At 28.1% G+C, this 20,992-nt stretch overlaps 2 protein-coding genes across 4 annotated transcripts; one reads left to right on the top strand and one right to left on the bottom strand.

Moving 5' to 3' along the window:
- Positions 1-5,785: 5,785 nt before the first annotated feature.
- Positions 5,786-10,462, top strand: LOC132932269 (sialin-like). The gene is made up of 8 exons (XM_060998555.1): positions 5,786-6,203; positions 7,683-8,146; positions 8,216-8,303; positions 8,464-8,687; positions 8,781-8,933; positions 9,029-9,161; positions 9,223-9,461; positions 9,987-10,462. The coding sequence occupies exons 1-8, from the start codon at positions 6,188-6,190 to the stop codon at positions 10,212-10,214; spliced, it is 1,545 nt and encodes a 514-aa protein (XP_060854538.1). The 5' UTR covers positions 5,786-6,187; the 3' UTR covers positions 10,215-10,462.
- Positions 10,463-15,290: 4,828 nt separating this feature from the next.
- Positions 15,291-19,890, bottom strand: LOC132917985 (uncharacterized). 3 transcript variants are annotated; one of them, XM_060979015.1, is made up of 3 exons: positions 19,028-19,890; positions 18,150-18,264; positions 15,291-17,233 (listed from the first exon to the last, which is right to left on the bottom strand). In XM_060979015.1, exons 2-3 carry the CDS (start codon positions 18,222-18,224, stop codon positions 15,659-15,661), a joined length of 1,650 nt encoding a protein of 549 aa, XP_060834998.1. In that variant the 5' UTR covers positions 18,225-18,264; positions 19,028-19,890; the 3' UTR covers positions 15,291-15,658. The 3 variants fall into 3 exon arrangements, with proteins under 3 accessions (XP_060834998.1, XP_060835000.1, XP_060834997.1); XM_060979017.1 differs by having other exon boundaries at positions 15,291-17,680; positions 18,138-18,264; positions 19,028-19,889; XM_060979014.1 differs by having other exon boundaries at positions 18,138-18,264; positions 19,028-19,889.
- Between the last annotated feature and the right edge of the window lie 1,102 nt (positions 19,891-20,992).

Genomic DNA, 20,992 nt, shown 5'->3' with positions numbered 1-20,992 from the left:
ATATTTTATTATGATTTATGTAGCCTCTAAAACAATTGAATAGGTATTATAGATTTATCGAGTTGTGCATAATTATTTATAGGATTATTAAAGTGATCTAATTATCCACACAGAACAATCGTCTTTCCGAATCGCCAAACTACCTACCTACTCAAAAAAAAAAATAATAATGGATTTGTACTATATATACTTATGTTCAATAGGTAATAAGTAATCACTAATTAGGTACCATGTATAATACATCTGTATAGGTATTTGATCAACAATGTTGACATTAACTATTGATAAACAACTACAGTGTTTGCTATACATATTAGATGTTTGTATTTTACACGCTTAACATGACGACATCACGTTTCGTATAGTCTAACAAGTTGTAAGAGTGCAAGTTGATATTATTGCCTACTTATAAGAACATACGAATATGTGTTTTAACTTTTAAGTCAATAATTGCGTAATTATAGATTATAATTATAAGGATAGTATCAATTAAATTAATTTGTATTGTTTTCTTTATAGATATTTTATTAATATTTATTTATTTATTTATTATTTGTACCTAAATATAAACGGAGTGAACATTCCACTAATTGAAATGTTTAAATCTTATACGAATATGTAAGATTATGACGTTATAAACGTATAAGGCTAGCCAGTTGACATTTTATCTAAATCGTTAAACACATAATATAATATAAAACAAATTAAGTTAAAATCATCTAATATATTAATTTCAAAAATAGAAAACGTACCTAGTTAAACAACCTAATAGTTTAATTTATTTTAATTTAAATTTATAACTTCGTTTTCACCCTCTAGACGTGTGTGTTTGTAAGTGTAACTTTGTAAGTATATATTACCTATTTTATTGTAAAACAGGAAGTGCATGGAAAATACAATTAATGTCATAATATATTTTTGAAATCAAATTTGTTCAAATATTTAAATTCATACAAAATTCGATATAAATTGACCATCGAGTTTGTAAAAATTACTATAGTTTAAAATTGTTATAATTATTAACGAAAATCCTAAATTGCATTCTGCATTTATTTATTTGTTAAAAATGAAGAACTATAAAACACAAAAAGAATTGAAATTCAATCTTATTGGCTATTGTTATTAAAATAATTTTATTGCAATAATCAATTAGGTAATTGCAAATTGTAAAGCCATACATATCTTTTGATCGTATTTTATATAACTGTGTTTCCTTATTAAAGTACACTATTATTTTTAAATATTAATAAAATTAGTGTTGACTTTCTACAAACATCAAGTTTATAAATTGATTTTGTTTATTGTATTTAACATTAAAAGTTTTTAAGCAATTCAATTACTATGAGTCCTATAATATTTACAAGATTGATTTTAATAGATTGTTTTATATATAAATATTAAAAAATACTTTAAAAATATCAAGTTATTAGCCTCCTTATATACATTATTACTTATTTAAGGTCAGCTACAAACATATTTCATTAATTTATAAATCATGTTGACAAGATTCAAAGTAAAGTGAAGAATGTAAGTATTGGTTTAATATAATCATGTATTTTTAATTTTTTTTGTACCATGTCGTTACCTTTTGTAACAGTAAAATTATTCTGCTCTTAAAATTAATTATTATTTTTAGAATAAAATTGAATTTAAATATCATATATTGGTGAATCAAAACAAAAGTGCTTTTAAAAAGTACTTTTTAAAATTGTAGAAATAAATATAAAAATAGTTACAGAAACACAAAATATTTACGTAAAATCAGTTTCGAAAAAATATATTTTATTATTTTGTTGTATTTAAAAATGAATAACTGTCTAGATACTTAAGATTTTGACAAAAATAAATATTTATAATAAGTACCCATTTTCTATAAATTATACTTTGCATTTTTGGAGTTGTTTACCTACCTAAATATATATTTGAAAACATTTTCAGATTAATTTATGTTGATAATATTTTTACTCGACTAGATAAAGTTTCAAAAGTAGAACATAATATTTCTCATGAATTTGAATTATAACAATTTTTTACATGGATCTTAAGTATCTAGGTACAATTTTTTTTAAATACATTTATTAAGCTTACATTTTCTGTTTTTAATGAATTTTGATGTTTTAACAAAACAATGAATTTTCCATTAACAGTTTGAGGTAATTTTGTTGAGATTCAAAAATTACCAACCATAGGTACTTTTTAGTATCACGTAAAATTATTTTTTATTCATAACAAATTTAATTTTAAGCTATCTATTTATACCATATTCTACGGAACGTGGTAGTGTGGTACTAACTTTAATAAATAAAATAAATTAATGACCCAATAAGTAAAATATCAATAATATATTGCATGCGGTGTTTTAAATTTGTTTAAATGCTATAATAGTCAATCATCGTACAATATCAACTCAGAATAGTTTTTTGTGGGTGATTATTTTTCAATTAATTAGAACTAAATATATCTATTATAGTAACATATTCAATAGAGAGGTACCACACTAGAAATTAAAAATTGCAAACCGACTTCCATAGTTTATTTTTTTAGTTTATGTAAACTTGTTCAAACAATAACTCGTAATGCTAAATTGAAGCTTTCTTCGTCAAATATTTATTGGGGATTTTCAGAAGTCTTTATAAGATTTATTATCCACTTGATAAAACTTTAGTCATCACAACATAATATAGAACCATTATTAAAAAGTGATTAACTTTGAACTTAAATTCTATACTTTTTTTATTTAATTATTTAGTTATTTTATTATTTTATATTATTGTTTAATTAATATACAACAGTTTAAATCACTTGATATTAGTTTTAAAACCATAAATTTTTCAAGTGGTGTTGAAAACCAAGTATCAATAGCCTTGTCTTAAAACGTATGGCCATTTATACCATAAGCAAAATGCTCATTGTAGATAATAAAATTATGATTTATATTTGATATATATTGATTTTTAAAATGATGAGTGTTTTTATTAATTTATTCTTATTTATTCTTATATATAAAATACTTTTTCTAAAAATCCTCTAATCATATAATTTAGTAAAGTTGGACCATCGTCTAGACCCATTTATCATTGAATTAAAATTAAAAATCCATTACAGTGACCTATTTAATGATGAAGTACACTCGATACCTATCCTACTGTACAACAGAGTAGTTTTTTACTTGACGTAAATTTATTTATGATTTTTACGTATATGTTCTGAGACCTGAGTTTACCTATTTCGAATATATTGAAATTAGGCTTATCATGCTTTATTTTTTTTTTTATAATTTACCTACACAATTTTATGAAACAATTATAATTTATAATATTATTATTTAATTTTTAGTTTAATTACTACACTATTAAAATACTCTATGCAATTAATATGCACCTTTCTTTAAAATATATAATATATATTATTATTGATATCATTTTTGATTTGTATCAAATTGTAAAATAAATATAAATATAAAAATAAAAATGCATAAATTGAAATTATAAATAATTAAAATATGATAATAAGCAATAATTAAGTCTGTACTTACTAGTTTTTAGGATATCGTATTATTTAGATACGCTAGACAAAAGTAGATCCCTACAGTAGTAGGTATAAATAACACAATAATCAAATAATTATTTTGTACAAAAAGTATTACATACTTGCCTATTAGTTTATAAAAATAAATTATATGATACGATACGAAGTTTGAAAGAGGGTACTATGTCTTAAAAATATATTGCAGTACATTTACTAAAATTGATGAATAAAATATAAATTGGAACTGATTGTAAAGAAAATGAAATGACAGTGGTTATAAGTATATTTAGATATTATAATTTTGCATTTGAAAAACACGTGTTTTAAACTACTTGTACATTAATCCTAGAAATGAAATACACGCTTGTGTAGTCTCAATTCAATAATATACATTAAGCGACCACGAACACTTATAGCATATAGCACGAAGTTATTGATAATTTCGTTAAACTACTATGTATTTCAGAATTGAATTATTTCAAACGCTTGGAGTGCAGACGATCGCGATGGTGGCATCACCATCACGTGGTGTGGGAGGTGACTAGAGACACAACTCTTCCCAATTAAATTTATGTACAAAAATTAAAAAATGCTTTTGTGAGAAAAAAATCAATAATGTTTCTATTTTTGCACCAATTCAATAAACATTAATAATATTATCCCACCACTGAATCTTCGCATAATATGTGATATTACATAATATTATATGTACAGCATGAAATACAATAGAATTTAAAGTATATTGAAACATGACATTATATATAGTTACAAAACAATTATTACACGAGCAGACACTCGTGAGTCGTGACTTGGTTTATATGATGATTATTTTCTAGACGTTTTAATTTGTTTTGTCGGAAATTACAGTAAAAATAGTGCTATAAAGCACAATAAATAGCGGTACATCTCCTAAGTATGTAAATCTGTATTTTACTTCTTGGTAATCCGAAACAAATTTACAACTCACTCGAGCCTGTCTGTTGTACGTCTCAAAAGAAATATGAAAACGACACAAGTCACAAGATTTCTATAGTAGTCACTAGTAGTCATCCTACGCATACGTATAACATAAATAATATTATTACATTTTGCGTAACACTACAGATATTCATTGTTTTTATTGAGTTAAAGCAACCTATTTTGGATTTTGAAAGCATTAAAATATGTGGTTGGTTATTTTGATATTTTTATTGTGACGTGAGATACATGTAATTATTTTTAAAATAATAACATTTTTTAAACTGCCTCGTAAAATTTGTTTTAAATTTAAAACATAATAGATAATATTTTTTGATAGTAATAGGTCAACGTTCCATGGTAATTTAAATAAAGAAACGGTATCGGCTTTACATTTGCAATGTATCCGATTAATATAACATTAATAAATTACGGGTACACGTTCTCTCTCTAAACAGGTTTAGACTTTTCGAAGAGCTTGTCCGACGAGTTCACCGCACAAGTCAGCTATTATAGTGTTAATTTTATACGAAAGTAAATAATTAGCGATTCGCAATCTGTGGCCAGTGGCTGTAATCATTGGACCATGCCTCGCAAATGTCCTACAGTGAACGATAACACGACCTACCTATAAATAATGATACGCGCATTTCGAACTGTATATATAGTAAACTATAACTGTAGTTATATGGGCTAATGACTTGATGATAAAAATAATCGAAGACCTTGAAAAAAATCCAAAAGTTCTATTATTCACCATCAGTCATCACTCGCGGTAAATTTACATACTTACCTATATCCATCGATTAACGTCAAAATTTCACGCACCCACACACAAAAACACGCGAACCACAATCATTGAACCCGCGTGCCCGTGTAATATACAATACGTACACCTTATAGTCATAATAATATTGTGGATCGCACGCGCTGTTTCGCGTTGCCATCATTTACCCATCAGTCATGTCATCGGTGTTCGGTAACCACTCCGTGCGGAGTCGAATCGCCTAAAACGGTTCGCATATATTTTTATTATAATATACCGTTATTAATAATGTACAATAATAGTTCAAAGACTGCAGGACACGTTTGTTATTCGTTTCGTTACGAACGACAGTTGTTCGAACAGCCAATAAACACAATAATTAATATATTACACATTAATACATTATATATTATAGCTATAACATGTTTTATACACAAACAGGAACATGTGCTCCCATTCGACACTAAACATAAATCCAATGATAAATATTCAGATAAGCCGATCGGAATACAATAAAAGGAGCGTACGTCTTAATCACCCACTCACTCGGTGCGGATCACATAGTAACATTATCATGTTATCATGTTGTGTCTCGATCCGACCAGTTAACAGTGTTCAGACGGAAGTTTGCGTTTGAAGACGTCGCGTTTTGTTCACCGACTGCAGCAGTCCACGTAGTATTCGTAGTATTTCGCGGGACCATATTTTATATCATAAATATTATATTCGTATATTTATCATTGTATAATTTTGATTTTTTTTTCATCGTTTTAAACTCGCTGTGTTTACTCAGATGGTATTACGTATACGAAATATTACTCGGTAGAACCCGCGTGAACGTTTTTCCTATTAATCTCGGTGATTTTTAGAAAATTCCGTCCAAATTAATTATCACGTGTAAATAAGCGCCGAAGTGACTATTAACTTCTTACCACTATGAAATTAAATTCACGTAAGTAAACGTTTAACTTTCTATCGCATAATAAAGTGTTATATTTTTATATGTAATAACGATTAATGAATTTACAGATACCAATACTGTAAACAATTCAATAATTTATAAATATTAATAATTATAATTGTAAAACCAAAATAATCAATAAATATTCTGTTTTTAGACAAAATATTACATCACAAAGTTATAAAGTATTTTAGGAGAAAGCTTGAGTTATTTATTATTTTTATACGAACACTTTGAAATATTTAAATTTATTTAAAAAAAATGTTTTATTATAATGAACATAAATGTATAATATAAAGCTTATAAACAAAAAATGTGTGAAATCAAACAAATTAAAGAGAAAAACTAAAATAACGTCTCCAAATAAAAAAAACTATTACCTATAACATTTCAAAAAAAAAAAAAATGTTTTAATAATGAATATAACTAGGTATAACTAGGTAAAATGTCCAATTAACGAAATAAATAAAAATAAATACCTGTTTATAATAGTTATATATATATAATAGAGTATTGACAATTAAATATTACTATCTAAAATAATAAATGCTTATGTTTATTAGTTACCTTCCATTTTAATGTATATAGTAGGTACACAATGATTCATAAATCATAAACACCAAACAAAATAATCTATATGCATGTATAATAATTATCATAGAAAATAATACATTTTTTTTAATTATAATATTTTAACATTGAATGTATTTGTTTAAAATGATTTTATTTTAATTGTTTTTATCTCATTACATAATTAAAGTAGTCATACTACAAAATATGCATATTATTATTAACAACATAATACCTATTATGGAAATTTATTGTAAATGTATATATTAGAGAAGAATTGCATTACTTTATTCTCTAGTATTAATAATATGTCTACTATAGTCTATAATTAATTAAGGTTTTATAAAATGTAATTTTTTAAAAATGAAAAAATGACATCATATCACTATTAATTTTATCATTTTTATCCCATTTATAATAATATAATATTTGAATTGTTTAAACGCATTTATTAACGTTACTCATTACTGTGTTTCAAATACAAAGTAATCTAAATTAACTATATTGACATTTGAAGTGAATATAACATAGAATATCGGATCTATACTATATATATAATATATTATAAAGGCTGTATATGTAGTAAATGTACTATAATATTATTGTTGTATAATACAATAATATTATAAATGGTAGTTTCTATTTTGTCAACGTCAATGACCTATTTTTAACCCGAAACGATAATACCAGCCGCATAATATTTTTATAAACACTGATCATTCACTAGTCGACCATACAACAGGACATATCATAATATCATAATTGTGTATCCAACACAAGCTATCGTTTTATCTAAGACATAATAATTATTCTTTTCAAAATCACGATAAGATTTTAAAAGAAAAAAACGTTTCGACATCGTTGCGACTGACTGACGAATGAATTTTTTTTTCGCTGCAGGACACATATCCCAGAGATGGGTGATGGCCGTGATGGGGATGACGGGAGTAACGATGGCGTATGTAATGCGGGCCTGTTTGGGCATAACGCTTACGCAAATGGTCAGGCCCGTGGTAATAGTAGACAGCGGTTCGACATCTCACGTACAGCGCGACTACTGTCCGATGCCACAATCATCGTCACGTGGACACGCTAAGTCCAACAAGACAGACTTGTCCGAAGATGAATTCCAGAACCGGTTCGATTGGGACGAGAAGACGCAGGGTGAAGTCCTGTCAGCGTTCTACTATGGTTACATAATCACGCATTTACCTGGCGGAATCCTGTCCCAGAAGTTTGGTGGCAAGCACACCATGGGCCTAGGAATACTTTCCACTGCTATCTTCACACTGATGACGCCGTACGTTGCATACATGGGTTCCAGACCACTGACCATCCTGCGGTTCGTCGAAGGACTCGGAGAAGTAAAGATGATGATTGGCACTTTAATAGATTTTAATACGACTTGCGACTAACTTATACATTTTATCTAGGGCACTACGTTTCCTGCTCTGTGCACACTTCTGGCACAGTGGGCCCCGCCTGAAGAAAAGGGAAAGCTCTCCACGCTGGTATTTGCAGGTAACATATATGTTATAGTTATATACTATATACATTATACACGCAAAAACGCACACTTATAATTATTATATATTCAATAACATATTTGACGCACTGGTCGTTAATTAAATACGCATATTCACGACTTATGATGGTAATAATAATGTTATGTATCCAACAGGTGTGCAAATCGGTAATATTTTCTCAAACTTTTTGAGCGGTTTTATCATACAATACATACCCGGTGGTTGGCCAAATGTCTTTTACTTCTTCGGCGTAACCTCGTTGATTTGGTTTGTGCTCTGGTGCTTGTTCGTTTATAACGACCCAAACTCCCATCCGTTCATATCAGACGTGGAGCGTGACTACTTAAAACAGTCGATTGGAAGTCTAGAAAGGAAAAAAGTACGTGAGACGTCACAATGAACAAAATATCACGACCGTCTTATTATGAAATTTTCAGAATAACATAATTTTCATTTAAATTGGTTTTAACAGGACTTACCCCCCACACCATGGAAGTCCATATTAACGTCGTGGCCAGTGTGGGCACTGATCATTGTCGAAGCAGGACATGACTGGGGTGGTTTTACGATTATCAGTGATCTTCCGAAATACATGAGCGACGTATTACACTTTTCCATTACTGAAGTAAGTTTAACCAAGATCTGAGACTCTGATTGAGTATAGTTAACAGTATAAATTTTACATAGTAGTAAATTAAAATGTTAACGTTTACTTTACAGAACGGTTTATTATCGTCCATCCCATACATCGCCCAATGGGTAACTTCGATCTTAGCTAGTATATTGGCCGACCGATTGATAAGCAAACGAATAATGACAGTCACTGCGGTCAGAAAAAGTTACGCAATAATAGGTGAGATTAATTAAATCACTTTTATAACAATGCGTGGAACTAACAAATAACATGGTTTCAGGAACTGTCGGACCGGGTATGGGTGTGATGTGTGCTTCGTTTGTCGGATGTGACAAAATGTTTGCAACTCTATGTTTTACTTTGGGTATGGCGCTAATGGGATTCTGTTATCCCAGCATCCGTATCAATTCACTTGACTTGTCACCCAATTATTCTCCTACTATAATGGCACTGGTCAATGGCATTGGTTGTTTATCAGGAATGGCCACTCCATATGTTGCTGGAATTTTAACACCAAATGTAAGTATCATGGTATATACTTAGCCATTCACTATTTATAATGTCACTAAGTATGATTGCTCTATAAAATACGAAATTAATCTGATAAAAATAATTACATTTATTTGAACTTTAAAAAGTCTATAAAAATTTAAAATATATCTATGTTACAATTTAGTTTTTATAATATTAAATATTTGAGAATGTCTACCAATTCAAAATAATGATATAATTTTAACCCCTCGTTATATTCATTATGAGGTATATAATATGTACACCGGGGTTTTATAATGAAAATAATCAATAATATTTGTTAAACTGTTGTGTAATCCTCGTAGATAAATATGCTATATTATGTATATTTTTATTTTCAAATACTTCTATACTCAAGTATACAATTTGACTGGATTTTAATATTTCATATCTAATGAAGAGTTAACACTTAATAGTTAGATGTATGAGGATTCAATATTATTTGCAATTATTTTGTGTAAATAAGTGTCTAATAAGTAATAATACATGATTTTTTTTTTTTTAATATTTTAGAGAACCGTTTTAGAATGGCGTTTAGTATTTTGGATTATGATGATAGTAATGACAGCATCATCTGTAGTATATGGACTATTTGGATCCGGTGAGTTACAACCATGGGATGACTTGGAACAATATTATCTCAAAGAAAAAGAAAAAGCAAAGAGGGGATTACCTATGGACGAAAGATTAAGTATAATTTATTCAAAATCCATAGAAGATGGAAAATCGTCAAATAATTAGAACCTTGACTAATTAGACTTATAAAACTATCCTACACTGTAAATTATATTGTTAAAATATGTTACCTATTAATTTATAGTAATGAAATAATGTGAATATTTATTTAGTTTGTAAATACTTGTTATATTTAAAACTAGTTACTTGTTTTTAAAATGTAAAAATAACGATAGGAAGATAATATATTCTAATTATTGTATATTAAAAAAATGTAATTTATTTTAAACGAGATAAAATTTAATTGTTCAAGATATTTTTCTTCTTTAATAACAAATCAAGATTCTATAGCCTATAATAAAGTGAAATCACTCTAATTCCTTTTATATATGCCTATATATCGTATAATAATTAAAAATTTTCTTTCGTGTTATTAACCCCTTTGGAATGAACTATTTTAGAACAGTACAAGAGCAATGTTTTACGTCAAATTTACAAAATCGAAGGGTCTTGTTCAATGAGAGTTCTTAAAGCAATGTATAAAACTAAAATCCAGGCACTTGGATTTTAATTTGAAACACACACGCGGTAAAAAAAACTCCTAATAGTCAAGATAGGATCCTCAGTAGATTTAAATCAAACACTAAGTTTTTAAAATTTACGAGGAAAAGTTTAATTTTGAACGTGTGATTTTTTTAAATAAATCACAGATATTACGATTATTATGTTTGTAATATATTGATAAAATTAATTATCCTCTAAAGATTTTAAATTATGTTATGTCCATTATACGCTTTATAGTTCATCATATTCTATATTTATGTATACGTATAACGTATTTTTTTTTAATGTTAATACTATATTTTCATAACTAAACTGTTCACTGCCCAGTGCCCATTCATGTTTCTTTATATCTTTTATTTGCTCACATAATTATTTACATTATGCCTATTAAATTGTCTATCCGCCATCCTACATGGTTTAAGGATATTAAGTTGCCAATAGAAAAGTTTAAGGAATTTATTATAATTTATTGATTGCACATTGATACAATGATACATTGAACTGGGTGCCGCTTTGTACTCTGTTGTACATTAGGTGACAAGTGTCACTATAAGTGAAGGTACGTAAATGTGTTAAATTTAAGTTCAATGATATAAAATTGTACATGAAAAACGATTATGAGCTTGTCAGCGTATATCACAATAAATACTACATTTCAATAATTGAGCACAAGCAACATGATTATTTTCTAGTCCTTTATTCTCTGAAATTATCGACGTTGACTGATATGAGAGTACAAGTGAATTTATCTTTTCTTTCTAATTTACTCTCAGGTAAAATTGACTCCCCAGATCCCCTTTCTTGTATCAATTTAAAAATATTACTACTTTGACCAAATGTAATAATTTTAGTTTTTATATTCCTTTTTGTAACACAAACTATACTAGCTGATAATGAGCTACTTATATAAGAATGATGAAAATTGTCAATATTGAACCGACTCACTCTTTTAATTAACTTGCTGTATTTTATTATACCTATTTTATGTTTTATTTGTCGTTTATTATATATATTTTTTTATTTTGTTTTTTCATTTATCTTTTAATTATATTTTAATATTTCAACTATTAAAATATGTTACTTGTAATGTAACCATTACTATTGGATACAAGCCCGTATTTTTAATAAATAAATAAATACATTTTGTGTAAAAAGACGAGACAGACTTCACAATACTTATCAGTTATCAGTAATCAATCACTATTTTCTGTCGTCAGTACTATTACATTTTCATACATGTATAAACATAAGCATGCTCACACACACATACATATATATATATATATATATATAAGAGAGTCCTCAATATTTAACCTGCTACCAAATTGTCTAAATTGGACTACCTATATATTATGTATAGGTACTAAATAGCATAATTGTTAAAACTCTTTTTATTTATTTAATAAAATTAGATAACATCTGTAGAGAATTATAATACATGCACTTATTCAGTAATTTCGTTTATTATAAAATAATAATAATATACTTACATGATACATACACTGTATTTCATCAAGAGGCTGTTACAAGTCTACAATAACACAGTATGGGTATTCTTAATTCTCCGTTTAGCGCTACTTGAAGAGAAACTTCTTGAAGTCAATTTGGCTGTTAAAAGACTAGGTAATGATATTGTTTTAAATATCGTAAAGTTTTTTTTCGTTGCGTCATACAATGTTAATAATTGTTGACTACTAATTTAATTGTTCATATTATGAATTATGACAATAAAGAAAACTGGTGAAAACCGAGATTTTTTTACATTATATTTATTGTATATAAGTATATTTACTAAGATTGTACGACTGTTATCGGCGTCGTGGTGGCGTGTATATATATATATATATATATTTTTTTTCGTGGTATGGCAGCGATCCCTATTTGTCCGGCCAAACTTCCCCTTCCATGTCACCGCTGACACTAACGTTGAGGGCAACGCCGTGCGGGTACGGTGTTATAATATATATTATCCCCTTTCTCAAACCCTTGCAGCCCTGTTTTAGTATTAAAAAGTAGCCTATGTTCTTTCTCAGTGTCTAAACTTTCTATATACCAAATTTCATTTAAATCGGTTCAGTAGTTTCGGAGCCTATTCAATACAAACAAACAATCAAATCTTTCCTCTTTATAATATTATTTAGTGTAGATTATTGTTTGAAGTTTTAATTTTGGAAACATTCGAGACAGTGCCGCAACAACCGCAGGGGCAGCCGGGTCAATGCCACTGTAGAGGGACGCTAATCGTTGACTCAGGCGTCCCCGACAGCGCCCCGCATTTATTTTAAATAATTGCATTAAAAAATAAAGAAAAGTGGACAAAAAAAATACAATAAATATATATGTAGAGACAAGTTTAATTATTAATAGAATATAAACAAATTGGGTCGGTACTATTTTTATGTGTTCGTTGTATTAATTATTGTCTATGTCTATTACATTTTTGAATTTTCTTATTTACCATATAAAATTAAATTAAATATAAAAACACAATATACTTTAAAAAAAAGTTACATCGAATAATTATTGTTTTTTTTTAAATGTTTCGTTGTAAATCTTCGTCTATTTGGTGCTAATACCATTGATTAAATATACTATATATATATATATAAAATATAATTTAAATATATAGTATATTTATTCAATGCTAATACAGTAATACGTATATATTTAAGTAGGTACCTTTACTCCGTATAACCATATTAAATTCTTAACAATGATTAAGTAATAATTTAAAAAATACAAATAATCAAACTTATTTCAGATTAATAAAATATATATTTTTCAGCATTTTGCATCAAAAACCGACAAATACGTGCTTAAAAACAGGAAAAATATAAATAATACACTTTTAAATAAAAAATGGTAAAATATACAATTATATGCAAAATAGAATTTTGATATATTGAATATAGATATCATGAAACACATTTCTATATAAAAATGAAAGCTATTGGACAAACTAAAAAAAATATGCAAAATCATAATAACATCCTAACCCTAAAATATAATTATTAACTGCTGGCCATTGCCCGTATCATTAGTTCTTACTCCATCAAAGCGCAGTTATATAATTTGTTGAATTATCGTCTATTGTTAATATCAAGTAATATGTATGATCAATTGATATCTTATTAGTTATTATTATTTGTATATGTTTATGATACATTTTTATCATTTTAAATATGGTAAAGATTGTTTTATACAATTATATGTTTAAATATAATATAGGTACACACAATCTTTAAGTTGTGCAATACTTGTTTTAGAACCATATATTTTTACAAAAGCTTTAATTAATATTTATAATAAAAATAAAAAAAACACTTGTTAAAGTGAAGTTATATTTTAACAACAATACACTGGACACTGGGTGGTGGGCCTTCACATTCTATTTTTAGGCTTTTTAAAAAAGAAAATCATCATCATTATTTATTTTTGTATAGGTAACCTATAAAAAATTAAATATAATATACCTTGGGGCCCCCCCATACATTGACTGTGTCCGGGGCTCGTTACGGCACTGATCCGAGATTAAGAAAAATGACGATTTTTACTTAATCAAATTCAGGTAATTTGTTGTATAATTAAAAACATGCTCCTAATCGCACAGATTTTAAACAATAATATTATTATTTTTCATACACAATACATTTTTAAGAATATTTAAGATTAATTTCAAGTTATTTATACTTATTGAAACACAAAGAACATATGCATTGTGTATATCTTTTTTTAACCAATAAGTAATTACACAAGTTCTATAACATATCGTTGACAAAAATTAATCTTATCTATACAGAATTATTAAAATACTAATAATATTTTAAATATAATATAACATAAACTATACTTCAAATAGATTATGATCAGAATATCTCATCTACTCTGATTCGTTTTTCGTATTCAACGCGTGGTTCATCATTGAATTCAAATCGGTAATACATCCGTAAAAAAATATATATATATTTCTTGATTTATATGTTATTTTATATGAATCTAACGAGAAAAATAGTTTAAATACATTATATTTGTTTAATGAGTAAGTGTTATTTTACAACACTATACGGTTACTAGACTTAATTTAATTTAATTTAAATTAAATCAAAACATTATTAAAGGGTTAAATTAAGTAGGGTTATTTGATGGGAATGATTTAAATTAGCATAGATTAACTTAGAAAATAAATATGTATTCAATACTTTTTCCAGCCAGTAAATATAATTTTATAAGAATTATTTAATGACATATAACGTAGCTTAAACAGAGTTATATTTCATACACATGAAATGAATCACTTAAATAGAGTCATATTTCATAAACATATGGAATTCTTTACTTTATGGAAATTCTTAATTAATAACTAATATATGCTATGAATATATTAATTAGACGATGTTTTATAACTTTCAATATTATCTACTAATCATAACTACCTATAATATTACAAAAATGTTGTAATTATCTGCTATTATTGTATAGCAAAAATAGTAAAATACATAAATTAAATTAAACCGTAATCGTAATTTAGTATTTAAAATGCAATATTACTTTTAAATTACAAATCACAAAAACTCTTCGTTCACGATAAAAATTAAAATATATTTAAGCACTGTTTGATTAAGTACACAATAAAATTATTTCATCATATTATTTGTGAAACCTTTAACATATGTATTTTTTTAAATGCCAATTGAAACAAACATGTAATTAAACTAACAAACTATAATTGTTGAACATAATACCAACCCCGAATAGTTTTTTAATTCTGTTTCATGTTAATTTCCGAATGCGCAAAAAAATACTTGTTATTTTTGAATATATTATGTTTAGTTAATAATAACAACCAAAATGAATAAACTGCTAGTAAATTAACTATTTAAAACTACTTTGTAGTGTATGCCAGCTTGTGATCTAGTGGAAGACACCAGTGGGTCACCAACAGTTTTCTAAAAGCCGTACTTTTTTTCGATTATTATATAAAAACCCAACGCGAAAACAAGCAACAGACACGTAAACCACCAGATCATACGACGGCACCTGTCAGTAAAAACGGGAGGTGAAAATCTATTGGGCACGGTGTCCGACAACCTATCACCGTTCGTGACCAAGATGTTGGGCGATTCAGTGGTAGCTGGAACGAAGAGTACGTGAAAACCGTGTGACGGCCCATACACCAACAGCGACTGATTTCCGATGAAATTCATCAGATTCAGCCCGAAATTCAATAAGAGTCCTTCATCGGCTTCATCACGCCAGACATAGCTGTCTACTCTTGGCGATCGACAGACCATGTACGTGTCGTTGACTGGTTTATCACAATCACTGGACGCGAACTGTATGTTACCGTTTGGCAACACGACGAAGAGTCGGGCGGAGGATACAACACATGGTTTGACGAAACGAACACCACGCACCGGCACAGTGATGTCTCCTGATTCTAAAGCCCTAAGTCGTTGGTTCGCGTCCAGTACGGGTCTGGGCGAGCCACAAGTCGGATGGACGTCATACCGAAATATCTGCGATGATTCGATCGTTAATCCCCCTTTGTTCGACGAGTATTTGACTAGGATTGGACCAGGGGTCGGTGGTTCTTCGTTGACGTTTACCCATAGTGACGTAGTGCAAGTTATCGTCTCGGGTCCTGATGTTCTGGGGTTCATGCATTCCATTCCTGCCACCATCACCAGTGTCGTCGTATCCTCCGCAAATATCCTGTGGTTTCTAACTGTGATCGTTACCACCGTTCCACCACTACGTGGTCCAGACACCGGATGGACCGCTATCACGTTTACTTCAGGACAGTCGTTCCTCACGTAGGCTTCTTCAATCCGACTGTTTAAATTTAATTGTCCATTTGTTTTTAATAATTTTTCGGCGTTGTTCTTCAGGTACAACTGTTTTCGACCCTCACAGACGTTGTCCTTCGAACACCATTTCAAGTAGTTAGTATAGCCGTGGTAGTTCCATGCACAAATCGCACAGAATTTGTCCTTCTCGTGGTCGGCACATTGATTACGTCTATAAAACGTAACATAATGATCGGCGACGTTGTCGAACCGCAAAATGACCTTATTGAACTCAATATAAAAAAATTCAGTGAACGGCTGATTGGATAGATCGTATGATATTTTCCAAAAGTCTATTAAAAATAAAAAATCATTTTTTTTTATATAAAACCTGGGACTAAAAATAAATAACTTTATATGCAAATAAATTTTACTGGTTCGAAGATAATTCTTGAAACCTACTAAATCGTTTGATACCTTAAAAGTGTAATTAAAATAAGTAAAGTCATCATAACTATCATAATTATATCGTTTATCAACTGAAAACTGTGGACACTTCCCAATAGTAGAGGCTGTTAAATTTGAAAAATGTGGCTTTTTAATACATTTCTGTTGTTCTAGAGACCATTGACACTGAGTATTGATTGTACATTTAGTGCATGTTAGTGCATTTGAACAACTGGTATTATTTGACTCCGTTTCCAATGTACTACAATATGATTCAAACACCAACATCTAATGAAAAAAACCATTTATTAATTTTTATTTGCATATTAAATCCAATTATTTTTGATTGAATATTGCCGTTGTGCGTAATGAAAATATTAAACTATCATTTGTTATTCCCTTGATCAAATATTTTTCACTGTATAATGTTCTTTGTAAATAAATTAAACCTACTAAATCGTTTGATACCTTAACAATGTATTTCAGATCAATATAACCAAAAAATAAAGAATAATTATTATAATCAAAATGTTTATCAACTGAAAACTGTGGACACTCCCCAATAGTAGAGGCTGTTAAATTTGAAAAAATTGTCTTTTTTAAACATTTCTGTTGTTCTAGAGACCATTGACGCTGAGCTTTGATTGTACATTTAGTGCATGTTATTGGATTTGAACGCCTGGTATTATTTAACTCCATTTCCAATGAGCTACTATATGATTCAAACGTCAAAATCTGATGGAAAAAAAACCATTTATTAATTTTTAATTGTATTTTAAGTCTGTTTTTTTAACATTAATAATATTTAGGATGCTAATATTATAGTCGAAAAATTACGAACGAGGTAAGATTTTGCAGTTTATTGTTATATTTATTACGTACATATAGATACTTTATTATATAATTTTAAACTTCTCACAACTTCAATATTTTCCGTTTATGTAAATTTCAGTTTCAAATTGTTATGTTAAACATTTTTTTAAATATGGTCTACTAAAATACATCGAAAATAGAATAACTTGTTAAATATGATAAAATAATAATTTTTTCAATGTTCATTGTAAATTTTAAATTATTTTATGTAAATTCTTTAAGTATTATTGAACAAATATTTTGATATAACCGTCAATAAAATTAAAATATTTTCTTTATTTTCTAAATTATAATATTATCAATTTATATTTGTATTTACCATTATATATACCAGTATAAGTAGTCTGTTGAAAGAATAGCAGTTCACATAATTTTTATTTTTGTTAAGCTTTCTGCGATAAGCCATGATATCGTCCAAATAATGAATGTTCTAAGATATTATTCATCTGTAAACAATTATTTAATTATAGATTATTTTAAGATTTTTACTTCAAAATATTGAAATAAATATTATAATTATTATAAATAAAAAATTACTTAAAGTGTATCATATATATAAATATAACTAATAATTGTATTTATGCTAATAGATGATATATATGAAATCGGTTTTTTATCACTTTTGGGAGTTTCTTCAATTATACAATTATAGATAATGTACTTATAGTATCAGCTATTGTATCACCCACTATATTTTTTAAAATTATAAAATGTTTGTAAAAATTATTCAACTAAAGTTTTTAGGGATTTAACTATGGCTAAGTTATGCTTAACAAAAGTAACTGATTAATTGATGCCTGGGACTCCAATTCTAATTTTATAAAATACAATCTTCCCGTCCAAATAATAAAATAATAATAAATAATAATAAGTAATAATAAAACAAAATGATACGAGTATGTATACCTATAATTATAATAATATAATCGAACACAATATTTATTCTACATACAATACAAAATCTAATAGAATTTTAAGTTTATTGCGTGGTGATTTTCGCAAGAGAAATGTGGCAAATAGATTTATTTAAAACTATAGGTATATTTGAAATCTGAAGATGTACATTTTAATAATTAACAGTGAGTATACTTTGTTACGTATGTTTATCTCATTTCATTTGTATCGAGATAGAATGGTTATTACTGGACAATTGTAGACAATTGTAGAGAATATTTAACTACATATTAATATTATAAATCAATTTGTTACCAAAATAGTGATAGATGATCGACCTTCCTGAGTCACCAACAACTTTTGTAGTAAAAATAAATATTAATAAATAACTGCAGATATTTATTTGAAAAGAAAAACGCTTTTTTAATGTAAAAGTAAATGATTATAAAATGTTTGTTATATTTGAGAATAACTAAATTTAATCACAAACTGATATGCATTATAGTAAACGTTTGACATAAAAATGTAAGTTTTATTAAATTATTTATCAAACTTCATCCAGTTTTAAATAGACCATAGATAATACATTTAAGGAATGTTTGAATAAATAATCGCCAATATTAATTTCCAACTAAAATTCCATTCTTGTTTACGAAAATATGTGTAAAAATTGTAATTTCATAATAATATGTTACGAACATACAAACATACAAACTGTATACTATGGCATTATAAAAATGTAAAGTCAGTAAATATATACTAAATGTACAAGAAAGATTATTGTATCTTTTGTTTAAAATTTAGTTATATGTCACAGCCCGCACGTTGATTTCTTTGGAGTTTCGACACAAAACTCTGATCGTTCACTGCATTGAATTCGGGCTACCGATTTTATTCGTCACCGTTCTTAGTGTGCTACTACTTTGTAATGCTGACATCACAGTCTAAATAAAACAAATCATATTTAATTTGATACCGAATTACATGTACTTACGTAACTACTATCTTGCCGTCTGATTTCTACAATAAGTATCGCGATAAGGCAAACATTATAAATCAAATAGTTTTAATAGTTGTATTTTAATATTGTGATCTAACTAAATCTAAGTAATGAGGCTTGGTACTGCAGGTTAGGTTAGGTTTTGTAGGAACAAACGCAATTTAGAAACGTGTTGAACTGTTTCCTTACAAACTACAAGTGTACAACAATATGGTAACAAAATAATATATAACATTCACATATAAATATAATAATTATAATAAGAGTAATGTTCAAATAAAAATGTTTTGTCACTTTCATTTATATATTATATATTAAATCTCGTTTTGCAATACAAAATCCACTCATAACTAACAAAACTAATAATATTAAATATTAATCATAAAATGAATTAAAACAATATTAATCTGTCATGGCCACTTGTTGGCTGTGTCGAAGTCAATTAATGAAAATTATTATAAAATCTAGTTAAATGTCACATATTTTGAATATAATTTAAGCAAACACATCGGCCTAATGCAAACGATGACGTAGCCATACAATACAATGTTACACATGTAAGTTGCAAGATTTAAAAATGATGAAAAATCGAATTTGCGGTGTAGCAAAACGTTACCGGTGAAAAGAGAGCGAGAAAATGTTGCATTATTGAGAGACATAAAACAATATTTGTGTACAGATCGACGGCCGCCGAGATAAATCAAGTATATATATATATATATATCGAGGCGGCCAAACGGTACCCCGTGATGTAGTCAGACGATAGCGGTAACGCGGCTATTTGTACGTGCGCGGGAAACAACAAAATTGACGGTGGAGACTGTACGGGGTAACTGACTTTGAAATAAAAATAATGTCATCAGTGCCGATCGTCATGAGACCGTCAGGCGGTGACCGGATACAGGCAGCATGATGACCGACTGGGCGATAATTTTAGAGTACCATCAGTACCCGTGTGGCGATTCGCTAAATATCACTTCTACGCATCGAAATCCCAGCAAACGAGTAATGCCGGGTTCGGTAATCACTGATTTTTTTTTTTTTTTTTAGCACTTTAATCGCGTATCGTTGTCAATACGCGATATCGCTACTGTTTCCACTCGCCGCCCGTGACGGTCAAAACTCAAAGATAAAACATTTTTGCAACATTCTTCCACTCCGTAACCGTCCACTATAAAGTAAGTATATATCGAGATGACACTGAGTGGCTATATTATATACTATGGAAATAATCTCATCTGTGCATCGCAATAAGACATTGATTTTATTTTTTTCGCTTA

This window comes from Rhopalosiphum padi, chromosome 1 (assembly GCF_020882245.1).
Source record: "Rhopalosiphum padi isolate XX-2018 chromosome 1, ASM2088224v1, whole genome shotgun sequence".
In the NCBI taxonomy this organism is placed as follows: domain Eukaryota; kingdom Metazoa; phylum Arthropoda; class Insecta; order Hemiptera; family Aphididae; genus Rhopalosiphum; species Rhopalosiphum padi.
The sequence above is the reverse complement of the archived record's forward strand: the minus strand, read 5'-3'. Positions and strand labels throughout refer to the sequence as shown.

Coding starts and splice junctions, on each gene's coding strand:
- LOC132917985 (XM_060979014.1), bottom strand. CDS start 18,224: ATGGCTTATCGCAGAAAGCTTAACAAAAATAAAAATTATGTGAACTGC. Junction 17,234..18,137: donor TTATACTGGTATATATAATG/GTAAATACAAAT, acceptor TTTTTTCATTAG/ATGTTGGTGTTTGAATCATA.
- LOC132932269 (XM_060998555.1), top strand. Junction 8,147..8,215: donor TCGTCGAAGGACTCGGAGAA/GTAAAGATGATG, acceptor CATTTTATCTAG/GGCACTACGTTTCCTGCTCT. Junction 9,462..9,986: donor CTGGAATTTTAACACCAAAT/GTAAGTATCATG, acceptor TTAATATTTTAG/AGAACCGTTTTAGAATGGCG.